This window comes from Helianthus annuus, chromosome 11, assembly GCF_002127325.2.
Source record: "Helianthus annuus cultivar XRQ/B chromosome 11, HanXRQr2.0-SUNRISE, whole genome shotgun sequence".
NCBI lineage: Eukaryota > Viridiplantae > Streptophyta > Magnoliopsida > Asterales > Asteraceae > Helianthus > Helianthus annuus.
Genome location: NC_035443.2, coordinates 139990392 through 140010070, shown reverse-complemented (window position 1 = coordinate 140010070; position 19679 = coordinate 139990392). Strand labels below are relative to the sequence as shown.

General features: G+C 33.0%; 2 protein-coding genes and 1 non-coding gene across 3 annotated transcripts; 2 read left to right on the top strand and 1 right to left on the bottom strand.

Moving 5' to 3' along the window:
• Positions 1–34: 34 nt before the first annotated feature.
• LOC110890575 (prefoldin subunit 6) lies at positions 35–4317 on the bottom strand. The gene is made up of 5 exons (XM_022138188.2): positions 4166–4317; positions 4014–4084; positions 2699–2823; positions 1770–1830; positions 35–280 (listed from the first exon to the last, which is right to left on the bottom strand). The coding sequence occupies exons 1-5, from the start codon at positions 4233–4235 to the stop codon at positions 224–226; spliced, it is 384 nt and encodes a 127-aa protein (XP_021993880.1). The 5' UTR covers positions 4236–4317; the 3' UTR covers positions 35–223.
• Positions 4318–13889: 9572 nt separating this feature from the next.
• Positions 13890–14688, top strand: LOC118479375. The gene is made up of 2 exons (XM_022135994.2): positions 13890–14086; positions 14552–14688. The coding sequence occupies exons 1-2, from the start codon at positions 13900–13902 to the stop codon at positions 14686–14688; spliced, it is 324 nt and encodes a 107-aa protein (XP_021991686.2). The 5' UTR covers positions 13890–13899.
• Positions 14689–15260: 572 nt separating this feature from the next.
• Positions 15261–18702, top strand: LOC110888468. Its single transcript, XR_004870980.1, has 3 exons — positions 15261–15347; positions 16096–16209; positions 18397–18702. It is a non-coding gene; the product is annotated as an uncharacterized LOC110888468 (transcript).
• The last annotated feature ends 977 nt before the right edge of the window (positions 18703–19679 follow it).

Genomic DNA, 19679 nt, shown 5'->3' with positions numbered 1-19679 from the left:
TTTCAAGTTAGTTTCAACTTTTAACCACAACAGAGAAAACACAGCCCAAATCAATCCGTTTTCAAGATACGAATAATGAAATCGCCACCTCTAAAACAAAGTTGTACCTTAAATCAAGATTCTACATATATTTAACCCGAATTTGCCATGATAACAAAGATGGAACAATTCAAAAAAAGAGCAAAAACAACTGCACTCAAATGCAGACTTCTCATACTGCAAATCAAGCCTTATCTTTTCCAGCCTGAAGAGATTGAATCCTTTGTTGTAACTTGAACATCTGGAAGATGAAAGATTGATATTTAGATGCTTATCGCCATATATCATAAATGCCAAAATACGCCGTTCAGAAAACAAAAATAAATGTTAAAATGCATGAAATCTGGATTTAAGAATCATGAGGCCATAATGGTAAATATGCAACTTATCTTATATGTCGTTAAATAAACTAATAAAGTTAAAAGCACAATATGCAGCTATTTTAAAAATTCTGCACTGCAATTCTAATGATCATCATCATACTCAGTAAATCCCACCAATAGCAAAGCTAATGTAGGGTTTGAGGAGGTAAGATGTAGGCAGCCTTAACTCTACCCACTAGGAATAGAGAGGCTGCTTCCAGTGAGACCCCCGGCTCGATATCAAGCCTTGGACATATGGCACATAACACTCAACAATCGAGACAAAGGTCAATTAGTGCATGTACCCTTTTGTCTTTCGGCTATCAACGCTACCACATGATGCATGATTAACCACCCGCCGCTTTTAATGTTATTTTCACGATATTAGTGAAATAATGTTAAAATTAGTGCAATTTCACTTTTGCCCCCCCGAGGGCCCACACATATATACATTATATGTGCACACCGCAGCGGGTAGACAAGGTGTTAGCTAACTTATGAAACAATGAATATCTGAGCATAGACAATTTTGACCCATTCATTTATAAACGGGAAGATTTGGGATATGTTTTATTTAAACGGGTAAAATAAAAAAAAAATAGCATGAAGGAGACAATTCAACTGGGTTACATGAGTTGAAAGTCAAAAGTGTATTTATTACGCATAAAACCTCCTAAATCATATTTACAGCTCGGACAACAAAGGAAGCAGGTTGAGTACATACAGACTTTGTCTTAAATTTCTCTAGTTGAAATGGTAAAAAGAGGCATCTATTTTCTTCAAGATATACACACAATTTTGTTATTAAATTCTGTATTTCACTTATTATCTTATTTTTAGGTGTTGACTGTTGATTAACAAGCATTAAATCTTATCCAGAATTAACTTATAAGTATTTTATTAATACTGGGCAATACAGATGCGTGGGGCTAGTGCTTTCGCTCGCACCTCGGCTTCTAAGACCCTAAGCGCCTTGAACTGCCCCGTGCCTTTTTAAAACCAAGTTCAGGAATATTATTTTCAAACCACAATACGATATGGCCAATAACCATGAAAAACTTCGAGGAAACGAGACTGGTTTAGACAAAATTCGCAAGACAACTATCCAAAGTAAGCGGTGCAGAGAAACTGCCTACAAAGAACCCTTGCCTATTCAACTCATGTTGCAATTCAATGGAACACAGACCGGTTCATAGAATAAACATTAAACCCCACTCACAAGGTTCTTAGTAGTTAGTAGGTATAAGTCAAGCCTAGACTCCATAGTTAATTAGTTATATAAACGAGACCAACACTATCATAACAAATGAATAAAAATCTTCACCTACAATATATTATTACAACATGAACAGAGAAAGAGTAACTGACCGCCTCTTTCTTGCTATTTTGCTTTTCCTCCAAATCCTGAAGAGTTGAATCAAGTCGCTTCCTGTTGATGAAAATCAGATAGACCGTTAGATTAATTAACCAAAAAGAAGGCCATAGAACTCCGAAACAGCTTTTAATTGTATGATCGGTTACTTCCTTCAATGCAATGCAATGAAAACGATTAGGGCTGCAAACGAACCAAACGTTCGGCGACCAGTTCGTGAACTGTTCAGTGGGAAGTTCGTTTGTGTTCGTTCGTTTGAACTGTTCGGTGGGAAGTTCGTTTGTGTTCGTTCGTTTATTAAACAAACGAACACGAACAAGAAATTTCGTTCATTTAACTAAATGAACAAACATGAACAGATGCCACGTTCATTCATTTATGTTCGTGAACGTTCAGTAACGCGTTCGTTTGTGTTCGATAGTTCATTAGTGTTTTTAGTTTTTATGTTTTATTTATATATTTCAAAATTCCAACAAATAACATATTTAATAAGTGTTAGTGTTTTATATATTTTGTTTTTTAACGGTTGTTTGTATTCGTTTGTTTCCATTTGTGTTCATGAACATTAGTTTGTGCTCATTTTTGTTCATCAACGTTCGTTGCCTAATATTAACAAACAAAAACAAACGAACATGAACAAGTTCGTTTCCTTAACAAACGAACACGAACATAAAATCTCGTTCGGTAAGTGTTCATGAACCGTTCGTGAACACAAATATCTGTTAACAAACGAACACGAACAAGGTCTTGTTCGTGTTTGTTCGGTTCGTTTGCAGCCCTAAAAACGATTATTTATAGAATCTCAAAAGGAGACATGCACATCAAGCAAACTAGAACCTTTTTAAATTAAAAAAAAAATAATCATTAGTTCTAAAAAACAGGCAGTTGTAAGCTTGGGATGATATTTAACATAAAGCAGACGTACAATTCAGCTGAAATATATTCAATTCTCTTCCGAACATTTGCATTTGCTTCCGCAAGATCTTGCTTTACCAGCACTGGTCCTATCAATTTGTAGACATTTGCATCATCGTTCAACAAATCCAACTCCTTTACAAACACAACAAGATAAGAGAACAATTAAAACTATATACAAGTAACTATAAAGGAATATCAATTTGCGGTCGCTCTTTGGTCACTCCGACCATAACATATATTACCAGAACCACTCAACTTTGATAAAAAAAAAAAATCCAATCTAGAAACACAAAGTGACAAAACTATAAAAATCACCAACTTCTGACACGTCATAAAAATCATTCAGCTAGATAAACCAAAAGGGTAAATAAATGTATATTGATTGTGTTTATAATAGAGTTACAAAAAGGCTTTATATATAGAGTTTAATCTTCATAGTCAAGACTCGTGAGTCGTGCCTAGGCGAGGCGAGGCAAGGACAAACCGCCTCGAGGGCAGCAAGGCGCACAGGCACGCCTGAACTGGTATGAAACCTGCCGGAACTGTTCTGAAACAGCTAAAAATGTCCTTGAATAGATGCGCTCCTTGCTTGTATCGGGTGTGTGCTTTTTAAGCGTCTTGCGCCTAGGCGACAAGCCCACCCTTTGGGCCTTGAGCCTTTGACTACCTAGAGTTTGATGTTACCCATGTACACCTTCTAGACTATGATACCATCATCATCATACTCAGTAAATCCCACCAATAGCAAAGCTAAGGTAGGGTCTGAGGAGGGTAAGATGTAGACAGCCTTACCTCTACCCCATAGGAACAGAGAGGCTACTTCCAGTGAGACCTCCGGCTCGATAGTAGCTTTGCATCAAGCCTTGGACATAAGGCACATAACACTCAGCAATTGAGACAAAGGCCGATTTGTGCATGTACCCCCTTGTCTTTCGGCTATCAACGCCACCACATAATGCATGATTAATCCTCCGCCTCTTTTAACGTTATTTTCACGAAATTAGTAAAAGCACTTTCACTTTGCCCCTGAGGGGTCCACACATATATACATTATATGCGCACACCGCAAGCAGGGATTACACTGACTTAAATACACAACTAGTATAATACACCTCTACAAGCTAGTGAACGACGTGTAGCTTGGATCAAAAAATACAGCTTTCTTTTCACATTAAAAATTACCCAAGATTTTGAAACCAAATTAGGAATGAACCTAAAGCTATTGGTACCATTTTGTAAACCTAAAAATTGGCATAAAATATCTTCAAAACATCAATGACCCGTTTATGTAAAGACTAAAGAGTAATGGCAGATGAAAAGACCTTAAGAACGAGCTCGTTTTCACCGAGTTGAATGGTGTACTTCTTTCTGACTTGATGGTTTTTGGATATGTCTGTAGTAACAAATCAATCATAGTGTTAGTTAGGATCTGAAAAAATAATGCAAGAAGATGAAGATGAAGATGGTGACTTGCCCTTTTGGATTTTGCTGAGATCATTGGCTTTTGCCTCCAAATCTTTCTGTAATTCTCGTACTGCAGCCATTTGTGAGCTTCAAAGCGAGGAGAGTCGGCGTCACTGACCTGATGATTTTTCTTCCTTTTTTACTTTAGGAAATGGGTTAGATATTGGACAATGGACATATATATATTGTGGGTGTTTGGGTTAGTGTTAGTGTTAATTTTACATGAATACACGAATACATGATATAAACCTACACGAAGTTAACAGGTATCGTGTACCAAACAGGTAGACACGAGATTACCTGTTAATTTTCGTGTATAAACAGGTCAAATACATGTTTACCTGTTAATACCCGTTAGTTCACGATAAGAAATTAAATTAAATAAAACTCTTCAGCCATGTGCGTGTGGGTTCCTTAATTCCTTTCTATTTTCATTTCTCATTCAATTAAAAAAAAACCCTAAACTCCCTCTGTAACTCTCAGATAGCATGTCGTGTTCGTGTTAACAGGTATTAACAGGTAATTTTTGTGTATAACAGTCGAAGGTATTAACAGGTAATTGTCGTGTATATCGTGTCGTGTTCGTGTTTGAAAAAAAGGACATGATAAGTTATCATGTCGTGTTCGTGTATGGGATTTCGTGTATCGTGTCTTATCGTGTCGTGTCGTGTCGCGTCGTGTCGTGTTCGTGTTTGAAAAAAAGGACATGATAAGTTATCATGTCGTGTTCGTGTATGGGATTTCGTGTATCGTGTCTTATCGTGTCGTGTCGTGTCGCGTCGTGTCGTGTCGTGTCGTGTCGTGTCGTGTCGTGTCTTATCGTGTACGGGTATACACGATATGCCAGCCCTAGGTTAGTGTTTGTTTGGACAAGGGTTGAGAAAGAGTTTTATAGTTTGAAACGGAGAAAATGTTAAGATAGAATTTAATAAGTCATAAGTTAAAAGGAACCTCAAACACCCCCATTAGCAATCTTATATCATACCAAATTATAAAACCATGCCTCGTATCTCATACTCTCTCCTGATACTTATTACTTATTGTGACAACTGTCAAAATTCCAGGTATCCGTACAATTATTAAACAATGATTAGTGCTTAATGACTGTGCTGAATTACAATTAATGACTTGGATTGCTTTCTGATAATTGCATTATACATACATGTGCATCACATATTTCAAATGACATATCATTATTGCATGCTAACTTTGTTGATTCAAATGATGCACAAAACACAATTAGCACAGTTATCAGACAAAGCAGAAAAATGCTGACGGAGTTCAGTACATAAACATACATTTTATTGAAACACAGAATTAGCCAGAAACCAAGTATTACACTAGTATAGTGTGTAGGAAAGTAAGGATCACAAAACTGCCTTCCTAGTAATAGTAAGTGCCGGAAAGTGCCTGAAACTCGCTTAAATTGCCGATTTCAGCAAAAATCAGCAATAATCAACATTTAAACACACTAATATCATGCAGAAATATGGTTAAATGGTCCTAAATGCTTTCCTAAGTGTCGGGAATCAAAACTCTCACGAAAGGTAACATAAAGCACACTAAACTGTGTAGTTTAGCACCTTAACGAACCGTTAACCAACCGAACAACCGGACAATACCCGAAACACCAAATTTTCACTAGAAGCATTGTTTTAACATTACCAAGCTAGTTATGGTTCCCGAACATCATAACACACTATATATCATATAAATAACTAAACACCTAACTAATACTTGAATTATAACTAACTAAACTAACTATCTAGTTACTACCTAAGCCTAAGACCCCCCCCCCCCACCTAGTAATCGGCCAACAAGAGCCCCACACCAAGATTTTATGGAATTTTATAATAGATCATGTTGGTTCTTTAAAAACACAAAAACCATTGGAAAATTATGTGTTAGTGATTATATAAGAAACCTTAAGGTCCATAACATTCATTCTTTCACACACTACAAGGAAGCTTGGAGCTTTCGGAAGTTGAAAGACCTTTCTCCTGTGCTTTTATCCACTCCATTTCAGCTAGTGATCCTCCCTAGCCTTGAGCTAGTAGTAAGAACATCATACTCTTCATTTTACATCTTATTTTAGTGGTTAAAAGAAGATACAAGTTGATGATCATGATGAACACTAAGAATCTTGAACTTGAAACTTGAACATAAGCTTAAAATCATACAAAATCATGATGTCTATGTGTTGTTATACTTGTTGATTCTTGTTTGCTCATGTTTTTGATGTTGATCATCATATGATCTTGCTAGATAATGATTAAAAACATAATCTAGCAAGATGAGAGGATGAAAATGTTAAAGATCCATAGATCATCCTCATGAGAATCATGAACTTGAAAGAATACATTGTTTTCTTGTTAAGTGATGATCAAAGTGTATGTAAAGTCTTGTAGATCTATGATTTCAAGAATGTTTTCAAGAATGATTTTCAAGAAATCAAGTTAAAAATACAAAGTTTACTTAATCTTGGTTCTTAAAGAAATAAACCACATTTTTAGTGGTTAATCAAGTGTAGGATCATGTATTTAACAAGAAGAATCCAAGAAGAAATATTTTTAGAAAAATGATATACAAGTTGTGAAGATCTAATTTCTTTAAAAATGAAGTTTTTAAATAAACAACCACACTTTAAAGGGTAACTAGACTTACTAAATACACTAGTAAGTTACTACACATTTTTATAATTTTTCAAGTTCATGAGGTAGTAGTTTATGCTTGATTTTGGCAAATGGTAAGTGTAGATTTGTTTGTTGTTGATTGTGTTGATTTACAAAAGAAAATGTTATCCCTTGAAGGCATGAAAACCTCCATTTTTAGGGGAAACTATGACAAAATTTTTCTAAAAATTAAACACTTAGAAAAATATTTTAAACAAATATTTACAAATATATTTTTAACCATGAATTTCACATAAAGTTTGCCATAAATTTTGTTACAAAAATTATAAATATTGGAGGTTGGTTTTTGATAATAAAAGTGACTAAATATGTATTTAGGAAAATATATATTTAGATGTCACCATGTGTGTGATTATTTGTATATTATGTGTATTAGTTATATTATTTTAGGACTTGAAATAATATAACTCATCAAAATACCAAAAATTACAATCCAAAATATTACCAAAATTCCAAGAGAATGTACATATGAATTATACCATATATTGGAGAAACCGAACAGAGGAATATGACTCACCAAAATATTCCGGAAAGTTTATTCATAAGTATATTTTGGTAACAAGAATTTTGGACACCAAAAGAACAAAAATATGATTTTTACAATTATTACAAAATATATCATATTTTTGACAAGGAGAAAATATGTTATTTTTGGGTGAATAAAAAATATATATATTTTCTTGGAATTATTAGAAGATGTATTATTTTTGGAAGAAAAATGGATTTATGTATATTTTCTAAGTTAGACTTGGAAATGTATTATTTTTGAGACTTGTATGAGATTTATAAATATATTTGCCAAGGGAAAAATTATTAATAATTTTTCTAAGTAATATTTCTCAAAATATATATTTTGGAAATATATATTGATGTATTTTTATTAAAGATATTATTCCGGAAAAGTTAATAGAAAAATTAAGTATAAGGATACTTAATAAACACAATAAAATACGTATTCTCATACGTATAAATACACACCGGAATACGCCACCGATACTTGGCAAAAATATACAAGTATAAGAATACGAATACAAATACATCCATCCTTGGGAAGGATATACATGTATAAATACATAAAGGGTAACAAGTTAAAATATATTATTTTAACTATTAGTCCAAAATTTAATAAATATAATTTAAGTTAAAATATGTATTATTTTAACAAATAATTATAGAGTTAATTACATAGTTAGTCCCTGTGGTTTGCACAAAATAACATACTTAGGTACTAATAGTTTAAAATCACCTTCTAGGGTATTAACTTTTCATTTTGTAACGTTTGGAGGTATTAACTTCTAGGGTATTAACATAGTTAATCCATGTGGTTTGCACAAAATAACATACTTAGGTACTAACATAATGTGATTTTAAACCTATAAATAACGTTAATACCTCCAAACGTTACAAAATGAAAAGTTAATACCCTAGAATGTGATTTTAAACTATTAGTACCTAAGTATGTTACTTTGGGTAAACCACCGGGACTAACTATGTAATTAACTCAATAATTATATAACTTGGAATAATATTGAAGACACGATGAAACGTAACTCAAAGACACTAAGTAATACTAAGTCAAGGCACGACCCGCTCGTCTAATGGATCGTAGTACGTTGTAGGTAGTCGTGTACACCACAGGAAACTTTGAGTTACAGTCGGATTGAAGAACGCAAAACCGTGAGTTCATGTCCCCCTTTTCTTTAACTGTTTTTGTTTTATAATTCGGGGGTGAAGTACATGTTACAAACTGATTACAAACGTTTATACATGGTATGGTTAGCTAAGGAATGTACTGCTTGATCATGTGAGTGGTGGGTATAATGCTTAAGACCATTAATCCTCGTAGTAGGACCAAGGGACATGGGTAATAGATCTATTTGGGTGTAGCGAGCCCCGCCCATGTGGACCAGGGTTTGGCCCATGAGGTGACTATGTCTTACAGCTGGAAGCCCGGTGCAAAATCTGCTAGGTCTGAGCCTTCCTGCATCACGTCACACATATTAATGGCCTTGCAAACCATTAATCGATATGTTTTCCTTGTTTGTTTTCATACCGGGTTTACAAACATACATACTTACAATGATTTCAAAGGTTTATTCGTGCACACATACAAAACACATGAACTCGCTCAACTTTTGTTGATGTTTTCAAATTACATGTATTTCAGGAAATTAAATGTGGATCTGGCGGGCGTTTGGAAGTTTCCAGTGATGTTGGAAATAAAAGATGCCATCCGGTGTCTAAGGGTTTGGATTGTGTATCTTATCCCGGATAAGATACATAGTTCAAAGCCTAGTTTTTATTAGTATCTTTTGTCGAGTCCTTTTGGAACTCTAAAACAATTTGAATGGTTTGTAATTTGGATTTGAAGTCCGTGGTTGGATTCTAAGACAATGTTGTTTGTGATGTTTTGAAACTTAATTAATGGATGAACATCTTGTGTTTTATCATATAGTTGTTTGTTATGGTTAAATGCAATGATATTAAGCAAGTCACACATAATCACGCTTCCGCAAAAGTCAGGGTGTGACGCTTATTACCCATCCCCGTTACTCTTATTATGCATTGAGTTCACGGGTTTACACTCGGGTTAGTGTATACTTGTTTATGATCTTATGTGGTTAAAGTTACTTATTGGGGACCTTGCGGTTCCTATTACTTGAAACTCAATCTTAAACTCACGTGAAGAAACGTTTTTAAATGTTAACTACTCAACTACATTTCTAATAATTCTATAATTTTAACAATTTTAAATTTATAAAAAATATGACATAATGTTTATTATATTTTTAAGATTTATATAATATAATATTATATTCGGTTTTACTGTAGGTAAACGAGTTCGGGTAATTCACAATACCTCATTACCTATTTCATACCCACCAAATGTTAAATAACTAATCATATACTTGAATAATCACATACATTTGGTCGGTTTAAACAAACATAAGTGACATGATATCAAGACAGCGTTGATCTGTCATATGTGGCGTAATGGATATACGAGTCACATGAGATGGTGCAAATGGCCATACGAGTCGTATATCACGCTAGATTGTACATCATAAGTGCAATAATATTTTTATGTGTGTCTTAGGACTGATGTCGCTCAGTTATACGACTCGTATGATGTCATGTGACAATTGACAAAGAAGTGACTACCAAAAAAGTCACACGACCTGTATAAGCATTTCACACTGTCATACGACCCATATAATAACGTTACCTAGTGCCTGAGCACCGTGCATCTATAGCAACACCGAAAATATATAATCTAGGACTAAGAATATAAGTATAAATGCGTCAGACCGCATGTTAGCTACTCAATATCAATTTACTAAAAAAATTGTTGAGCTCGATCCCGAACATTATATATGGTGCTCAAGTTAGCTCAAGAGATTAAATGAGCCTTTTACTTATATAATTTTTTATTATACATAAAATTATGATAAAAATATTTAATATACTATATATGTTACATATAAAATTATTATTATTATCATCTAATTCTAATAAAGTATTCCAATGAATGTCATACGACAATATCTTCTTCACTCTCAAGAATAATAATAAATATAAATATTAAATGGATTGGATTATATATATATATATATATATATATAGAGAGAGAGAGAGAGAGGCCGGAAATCATACAATATGCCTAATCGTACATTACGTACGCTATAACCACAACCGTCAGATCATCTCAATTAAACCCCGTGCTTAACTATTAAATTAATAAAATTAAAATATATATATGAAACCGCCAAGGTTAAAATCGTCCATTACGAAATCAAAAACCCCTGATAATCAGCAAACAAAACCTCAAAATCATACCGTAAGATTCTTGTTCAAAATCGTATTCGAAAATCCAACAAGTAATAAAAAATTGATCGATTCTTATTCACCAACTCCTTCTGCGAATTGAAATTCTGCTGAATTTGGAAGTTCAGAACAGAAACAAATCGATAGACCATCTATCAAAGAAGATGATGCAGGATGAAAATCATATAAAAAATGCGAAATACATTTCAAACGTGCGAAAAATATTTCAGACAAAAAGAAAGGTTGTGTTTTTTGTAAAGTTTGCGAAATCATGTAACATTACATGCGTTTACAAAAAAAAGGTAATATGTTTAAGATGTCTTATGATGTGCGAATTCATGATTTTACACATGCGATTTCATAAAAAGTTAATAATCTTTCAAATTTCTTATAGTTTGCGAATTCATGCTTTTACACATGCGATTTCAAAAAAAGTTAATTATCTTTGAGATTTCTTAAAGTTTGCGAATTCGTTTTCGAATCAAATGCGAATTTGAATAAAATGCTGCTAATACTTTCAAATTACTTTGTCCTAAAAAATGAAATAAAAATTACGAATTAATAACTAAAATAAATAAAAATTAACTATTTTATATAAAAAACTTAATTTATTATCGACGTGACTGTAATTTGACATGTAATGATCAATTTTACAATAAATACTACTGAACTTACCACCCTACCTACATAATAAATTACTATTTTAATATGAAATACCCAAGTAACTACCTTCCATATTAAGACATAGAACACAATATATTAAGATATATTAATAAATGCACAATTTCATCGTGCGACAAACAACACGTGCGAATTGTATGAGCCATAACATGCGAAATGATGATTCTGATGAATATGTTTTACACATGCGATTTATTATATCAAAACATGCGAAAATCTGTAACAGAATAAACATCACATGTGAATTGAAAAACTCATAACATGCGAACTTATACATGTTGCTTTCAAATCAAAATATACTCAACAATCAAACTTCAAAAACAGCTACAACAATGCAAAATCATTGCTACGATTAAACAAAAACAAGTATACGAACAATTTAAAGATCAGCATTAACATAATTACCATTCGTCTCTTCGTTTACAACACTTGTACTTGCATTTGGATTTGGATTTGGATTTGCAGGTTGCGGATTTAAAACATCCTCAATCGAAACTCTCTGATATGCAGATAATTGAGCATGATCACCGATCGGTCGAGTTTCTTCAAAATCAACATCTGTTCGTCCAGTGCTGCTCTGTGGATCCATCGAAAAAAACAATTGAATGAAACCCTAACGCAGAAGAACGAAAACTGCAATTGAGAATTATGAAAAATTTGAAACTGATTCGAATGATAATTACCGGGATATTAGTGTAACGAACTTCTCGCTGATTGAATGAAGAGACGAATTTGCCCTCAGATGATTGAATTCATTGTCTGATTTAACCTTATCAAAGAAAAACGAACCAGGACACGTGTACGGCCACTACTGTCGCGTATGTAATGTAGGATTAGGGGATTTGTATTCTACACTTTACCTATATATATATATATATATATATATATTAAAATAATCTTATATTCATACGACAATATCTTCTTCACTATCAATAATAATAATAATATAAGAGTAAACTGCCATATTAAATGAATTGGATTTTATATATATATATTATAAAATAATCTTATATTCATAATTATATCTCTTCGATACTCATAATTCTTAATAATTAATATTGGTTATCTACTTACCTATACTTTAATAAAATATCTCTACTTTAATAAATAAAAACAAACTTAATGAAAGAAGATGAGATAACCAAAAATTCATACACCCGTCACTATTTGACGTAACGTTATCATGTTTATAATTAACGTTTTCACAAACGGTACACACACACACACATATATATATATATATATATGTAAAATATATATGCTCTTAGTAGTGCCAGATCTAAAAGAAAAATTCAGGGGTATTCTATTTTTTTTTGGATTTAGGGGTATCCTAATATTTGTTAAGGGGCATACGATACATAAAATGGAGAAGAAAAAGAAGTTTTTTGCACTAATTTGCACTTCGCCAACAAAGTTGAGGGGTAGCCCGGGCTACCCCTAATTATATGCTATCTCTTACTTTGATAACATTTTTTAAAAATAAGAAAATATTAATTTTGAATTATAATATATTAATTCTTTTATATTCAAAAATAGAATTCTTTGTTTGTAAACGCATCATTTAAAATGAATAATGTTATATCTTCTCTAATTTTGTATGTATAGTTCAATATTAGAGTTATATGTATTCATATCAAAATTTATATTTATCATGTGCGATACAAGAAATAATATGAAATATAAAAAGTGATTCGAAATTTATAATCGTTCTATCATTCAAACGCAAGCAACCTCAACAATAACATATTTATTCTAAAAACATCTTTTTTTTTTCTAAAGAACCCGATCAACTCTATGATTATCTAAACCCTTTCATTTTCTATCCTTAAGCTTATGTAATACATGAGTCTATAACCCATTTACAAATATTAAAATAGTTATAAAAGTAGATAATTAATAAACAAGTCAACCTGTGCTTGAAAATCTACTTATGAATTAAGCCTAAGCTTGAAATCTACTCACGAACTAAAAGGTTGTTTGGCAACTTCTGAATGGTTAAGTGCTGAACCAGTAACATGTCTAAATCATTAAGTGCTAAATCAGTAAGAGGTCTGAACCATTAAGAGCCATTATAATGCTTAACCGTTCAGAGGTAAATGTCTGACCAATTCAGATTAGAGGTCTTAACCATTCAGACTCTGTATAATTCTTAACCATTCAGAGGCAAATGTCTGAACCATTCAGACATTTGCTCGCGAAACAAACAGTCTGAACTATTAAGTGCTGAACCAGTAAGATGTCTGAACCATTAAGAGTCTCATTAAGAGGTAAATAAACAGCCCCTAAGTTTAGTGTTATGTGGTCAGTTTTATATTTGGCCCGTGACATTATTAAGATTTAAAAATAGAGCTCTAAACGAGCAAAACACGAGCCGTATTAAGTTAAACAAGCCAAACTCGAGTACAAGAAGCCGGCTCGTTTACACCTTAGAATCTTTTCAATCGGGTGGGATCTTGATGCAGACGGCTATTATAATTACCCAAACCCGTTTGCCCGTGTTCCTAATTTACTCCAAAACATCGTGAATCTGAAGCCATTGATCAAGATGGTGTGTAAAACAGAAGAATCACAGCTGCAACAACTCGAGAATCAAGTTGAAAACGGTGGTAGTGGTGCGTGGGAGTATCTCTCTCTTGTTCGGAAGCTCAAACTACGTCGTTCTGATAAGGTCTTGAAGCATGGTTTAGCCCTTTTGAATGACCCCAAGAAACGCTCTGCTTTGGGCCCAGATGGTAAAGTTCTTTTTCTTATGTTGTTATTTGATCAATTGTTGCTAGTTTTTGTGTTACTTTGATTGTTATGTTTGTGGGTTTTAGAGATCATTGATTGGTTTTTTGTGTTATGTGTTTTTTTAATGGAATTTTGGTTATAATTTTGACTTTGAATTTGACTTTGACTTTGTGATCAGATGGGCTACTTTTAATTGTGTAAGGCTATCTAAAATGCTATCCAAGTAGACAAGAAAATATGCATTAGGAAAGTTGAAACAATAAATAATGATGAAAATAGTACCAATTATAATAGTAATAATAATAATAATCTTAATTATAATTGATTAAGTAAGAAAGTAACCATACTAGCTATAAACTAAATAAACAAAGCATGACCATTTTTATGCTTTATTATATCATTTGTGCATGATTTTGTGATATTTGTTTTGTTGATAAATGAAGTGATGATGGGTTTACATTTTGTAGAATGGTCTCACTATGAGCATGTAGCTATTGCTGCGCTCGACTGCCAATGCCTTGAAGTTGCAAAGGTAGCATTCTCCTCATCCAGTGTTAACATTTTTCTGTTGAACTATTTTTACTTTTATGATTTATCAGTATGAAACTTTTGCAGGATTGCATTAAGGTCTTACAGAAGAAGTTTCCGGACAGCAAGCGAGTTGGTGAGTGCAATAGTTCATGCAAAAAAATGCACACATATACATATATATCAAGTTGAAGTATTTATCAAAGACCTGTTCTGTGTATATACCGTAGTTTTTACTAATGTGTTGAAGTTGCCATCTCTAGTACTCTGATAACTTCTTCGGTTAAATTTCTCTAATTTTCATGACATCTTGGTTTAGTTAAGTCTCGGTAAGATCTTAGTAATAGGTGTGTTTTGCAGGTAGGTTAGAAGCAATGTTGCTTGAAGCAAAGGGCTCTTGGGCTGAGGCTGAAAAGGCGTATTCAAGCCTCCTAGAGGATAATGCACTTGATCAAGTGAGATTCTTTATTCTCATTACATACATCGATAAGGACCATGTCCGAGCCACTTTTTTGTATTTAAATGAAGAAAAAAAGAAAGTAAATCAGTCAGTTTACCCAAATTGTAGTTGTTAAACTGAAGAAGGTACCCAAACAATCTAATACTTTGATTGGATATTGTTTCTGATTGTTTTCGATAATATCTATAGGTTATTAGTATGAGGAGGGTAGCCATGGCAAAGGCACGGGGAGATATCTTAGGAGCCATTGATTGGCTCTGTAAATATCTTGAAATGTAAGTAACTTATCACATTTTAGGGTATTTTAAATTTTTTGGAATGTTCATCTGATTATTGCGACTTGAAGTTGTAACAATCAGTTTTTAGTGTCTGAATCAGCACTTCGTTTAATTATTGATTTTTTTTTGGGGTCAAGTAAAGTAACCAGTTTATTTCTTATTTACCCTTTTTTAAACCTAATTTGAGATGCTTCTATGAGCTCTATTTTCATTTTAAGAACTCTCTATTTTTATCACAAATATGTTTTTTTGGTTATGGGTTAATGTTTGCATATGCCACCCAAGTAACTTATTTACTCTGACTTGTATTTAAGTTGTGATGTTTACCCTTTCCCAGATTTATGGCAGATCATGATGCCTGGAGAGAACTTGCTGAAATATACGTTTCATTGCAAATGTGAGCGTTTGTTAACTTTTCTTACTTGTGTGGATATAAAGTCAAACCATTTTTTATTACTTTGGTTGCAAATCATTACCATTCGGTTTGTGTTTTCTAATTCTAATTTTATTTCCTTGTTTAGGTATAAACAAGCAGCTTTCTGCTATGAGGAGCTACTCTTATCTCAACCAATGATTCCACTGCATCACCTGGCTTATGCTGATGTGAGTATTATTGTAATATGTACTAAAGTACTGAACCTCTATCTAATTTGTATAAAAAAAGCTGACTATTAAAACCTCAAAATGCAAATTTAAGCACCTCTTTAATGTAATAATGTATGTTGATTGTGGTGTGGGAAAATAGGTGCTTTACACAATCGGTGGACTTGAAAATCTTCAGACGGCTAAGAAGTATTACGCATCAACTATAGAGTTGACAGGTGGAAGAAACACGAGAGCACTGTACGGAATTTGCTTGGTGAGTTACCACTCTTTATATTTGTATGCTTGTGCAGGGCTTAATTACATAGTTCTTTACTGGCAGTGGTTAAACTTTTAGGGTTGGATAACGGCTAAAATTGCGTTTTCAAAGTTTTTATACCACAAACACTTTTTTGTTTATTTTTATGAGTTAAATATTAAGGCGAATGTCATTTAGTAAAAGCTTACTTTTCTCATTTGTTCATTTCGATAATATGTTTTTCTTATGTCTATTATCAATAGGGGTGTAAATGAGTCGAGCTGATCCCAAACACTGCCTAAACTTGAGCTTGGCTCGTTTTTGTTCTTATGTCTAAAGCCCGAGCTTGGTTCGTTTAAAACTTTTGTCTTAAGCTTGAGCTTGGCTCGTTTTTTTCTTATGTCTAAAGCTCAAGCTTGGGTCGTTTAAAACTTGTCTTAAGTTCGAGCTTGGCTCGTTAATATTTTTCAAAGCTCGAGTTCGACTTGTTTATTATTTACCAAATATTTGATTTTATTATTTATATACACACAATTGTCTACATGTGTGTGTGTGTGTGTACATCTGTAGTTATAATTTTGCATATAACAAAATATATATTATTTAATTATTTTATTACAATTATATGTATAATAATATTTATTAAGTAATTAGAGTAGGAGTTGGGTGGAAAGTGTGTTTTTCCTAGAAAGTCTAGGAAGCAATAAGAATGCGACATGTGGCATTGAAGGATTTTATCTAAAAGGGCATTTATGTACTTTCACAATCTATTTTTATTTTAGGAAATTATCTTCAATAACTAACTATGCATAAATTTCGGAATTTTTTGTTTTCGATTTCTGATCTCACGTAATATCAATCATTCCTTCGTTTTCTTGCTGGAATCTATCAGCATGTTCTTGGTACTGTGTTTTAACAGTTTGTTCTTGGTGATGTGTTTTAACAGCAAGCAGATTCATACAGCTGTGTTTTATTATTCAGATTCATACAGTTGTGTTTTAACAGCAAGCAGATTCATACAGTTGTGTTTTAGCATTCAGATTCATACAGCTGTGTTTTAACAGCAAGCAGATTCATATAGTTGTGTTTTAGCATTCAGATTCAAACAGTTGTGTTTTAACAGCAAGCAGCTGCATACAGTTGTGTTTTAGCATTCAGATTCATACAGTTGTGTTTTAACAGCAAGCAGATTCATACAGTTGTGTTTTAGCATTGAGATTCATACAACTGTGTTTTAACAGCGAGCAGATTCATACAAATGTGTTTTATCATTCAGATTCATACAGCTGTGTTTTAACAGCAAGCAGATTCATACAAATGTGTTTTATCATTCAGATTCATACAACTATGTTTTAACAGCAATTCAGATTCATACAACTGTGTTTTAACAGCAAGCAGATTCATACAAATGTGTTTTACATCAGCAGATTTCGCCCCAGCTTTCGATCGGCTTCCGGTAACTGTTCCGCTGCTATCTATCCTTTCCAAAGTTTCCTGCTTTTTGAATCTCTTCCCTGCAACCAGCAAAATACCGTCAATTACAAACAAGAATCACCCGTAATCGCTTTGTAAAACACACAGTACAATGAAAGCTTGATCTTACGTATATGGAACAAGGAAAATCTCTTATCTTTATCCATGATTTTAGGTATTTTTGGTATGATTTTGGGGGTTTCCGAATTTGGGTTTAGAGAGAGAAAGAGAGAGAGAGGGAAATAGGCGTGTATTAAGGAGATGTGATATCTCTGACGGTTATTTTTGATTGGTTTAAAATACACATAAGGACGAAATTGCCCCTACTCATTTAAAACAATCTATTAAATATAGTTAATTATTACAAGATTGCCATTGATTTAATCTTAACCCTTAAACACACCAATCGGATGGACAAGATCGCTTCGTAGACTTTCTAGGAAAAACACACTTTTCGTAGGAACCATACTCTAAGTAATTATGTATTATAAAAAATATATATATTTATATAAATAACACTCTCCAGATAAAGCTTGATCTCGTTTATGCTTGGATCGATTCGAGCTTTTAGTGAGTTGATCTTGAGTAGCTCACGAGCGACTCAACTCGTTTACACCTCTAGTTATCAACCATATGCAACTGGAATCGGCTATTGACCCTTTGGGCTGAACACCGCCTTTATTTGCTTCTTAACAAAGGGGTATTTTTGACCTTTTGTGTTTGTGGATATAGTGCACTTCTGCAATTGCGCAACTGACTAAAGGGAAGAACAATGAGGACAAGGAGATCTCAAGATTGGCAGCTGCACCATTGGAGAAAGATTACAAGCAGATTTCTCCAGACAAAGTTTCTCTGCTCGGGTCGACCCTAAAAACCATGAAACTTCAATAACTTAGCTTATCATTCACTATATAAAACCGTTATTAGTCGAAAAGATTCAATTTTTAAGTGTTACATGTTGTAATTCTTGATTTATTGATATTATGTTCTTTATTCAGTTTTGGATTGATGTTAATAATAGACAAAGCAGTGTGACTTTATTTTCATTGATATTCTTGGTGTATAAGGATTTTTTTTACTCGTACTAGTCTGTGAAAATGTTTAATGAATTAGCGTCACTTACTATCAGATATTAGTGAAGACGATGATTCTTCCTTAAGCGATAGTAGCTTAATTTGTTTTTTTCAAAATCTCATCGAGCAAGTCGTCGCACTAGAAGACACGGGCACATCTAGAAAAAAGAAAGTTGTTCGTCGTGATCGAGAGAAAGGCCATGAAACCCTCATGGCAGATTATTTTGTCGAGGAGCTAAATTCAACGAAGAAGTTTTTCGTCATAGGTTTCGTATGTCGAAAAGGTTGTTTTTAAAAATTGTGAGTGATGTACAAGCGAATAACTCGTGGTTTCAAGAGGGAGTGGATGGAAGAATGAAGAAGAGTTTTACACTGTTAAATTAGTTTTAGTTTTAAAATGTCTTTTTATATTTTAATAATTTTATTTTAATGTGTTGTCTTATTTTTATATTAATGTAATTTTATTTATTTTAATTTAATTTAATGTCTTTTTTAATTAAATGTAATTTTATTTTGTTTAAATATGTTTTATTTATTAATGCATAATCTATAGAAAAAAAAAAGAAAAGAAATGGACTCCCCATGTGTTTGAGCACTCCTAGTGTTATGCAAAATGAGGAGTGGAGAGTGGAGTTGACATAACATGTGTTGATTGGCTAGATGAAGAGTTTACCACTCCCTGTGTATTTCATCATCACTTCCACCCTTGATTTTCATTTTATTGTTGCAAATATCATTGAACTTTGTTATGATTTTCATTTGGAGCTCTAACCTTGCACTTGATTCACATTTAAAGGTCACAAAACACCATATTTTTCCTCTTTTTATTTAAATACTTAACGGTTTCCACCAAATGAATATAAGATGAGGGAAAAATCTAAACCCAGTATCCAGTAAGATTTAGGACTGATTTTAGATTCAGATTTTTTACCCATCTAGATA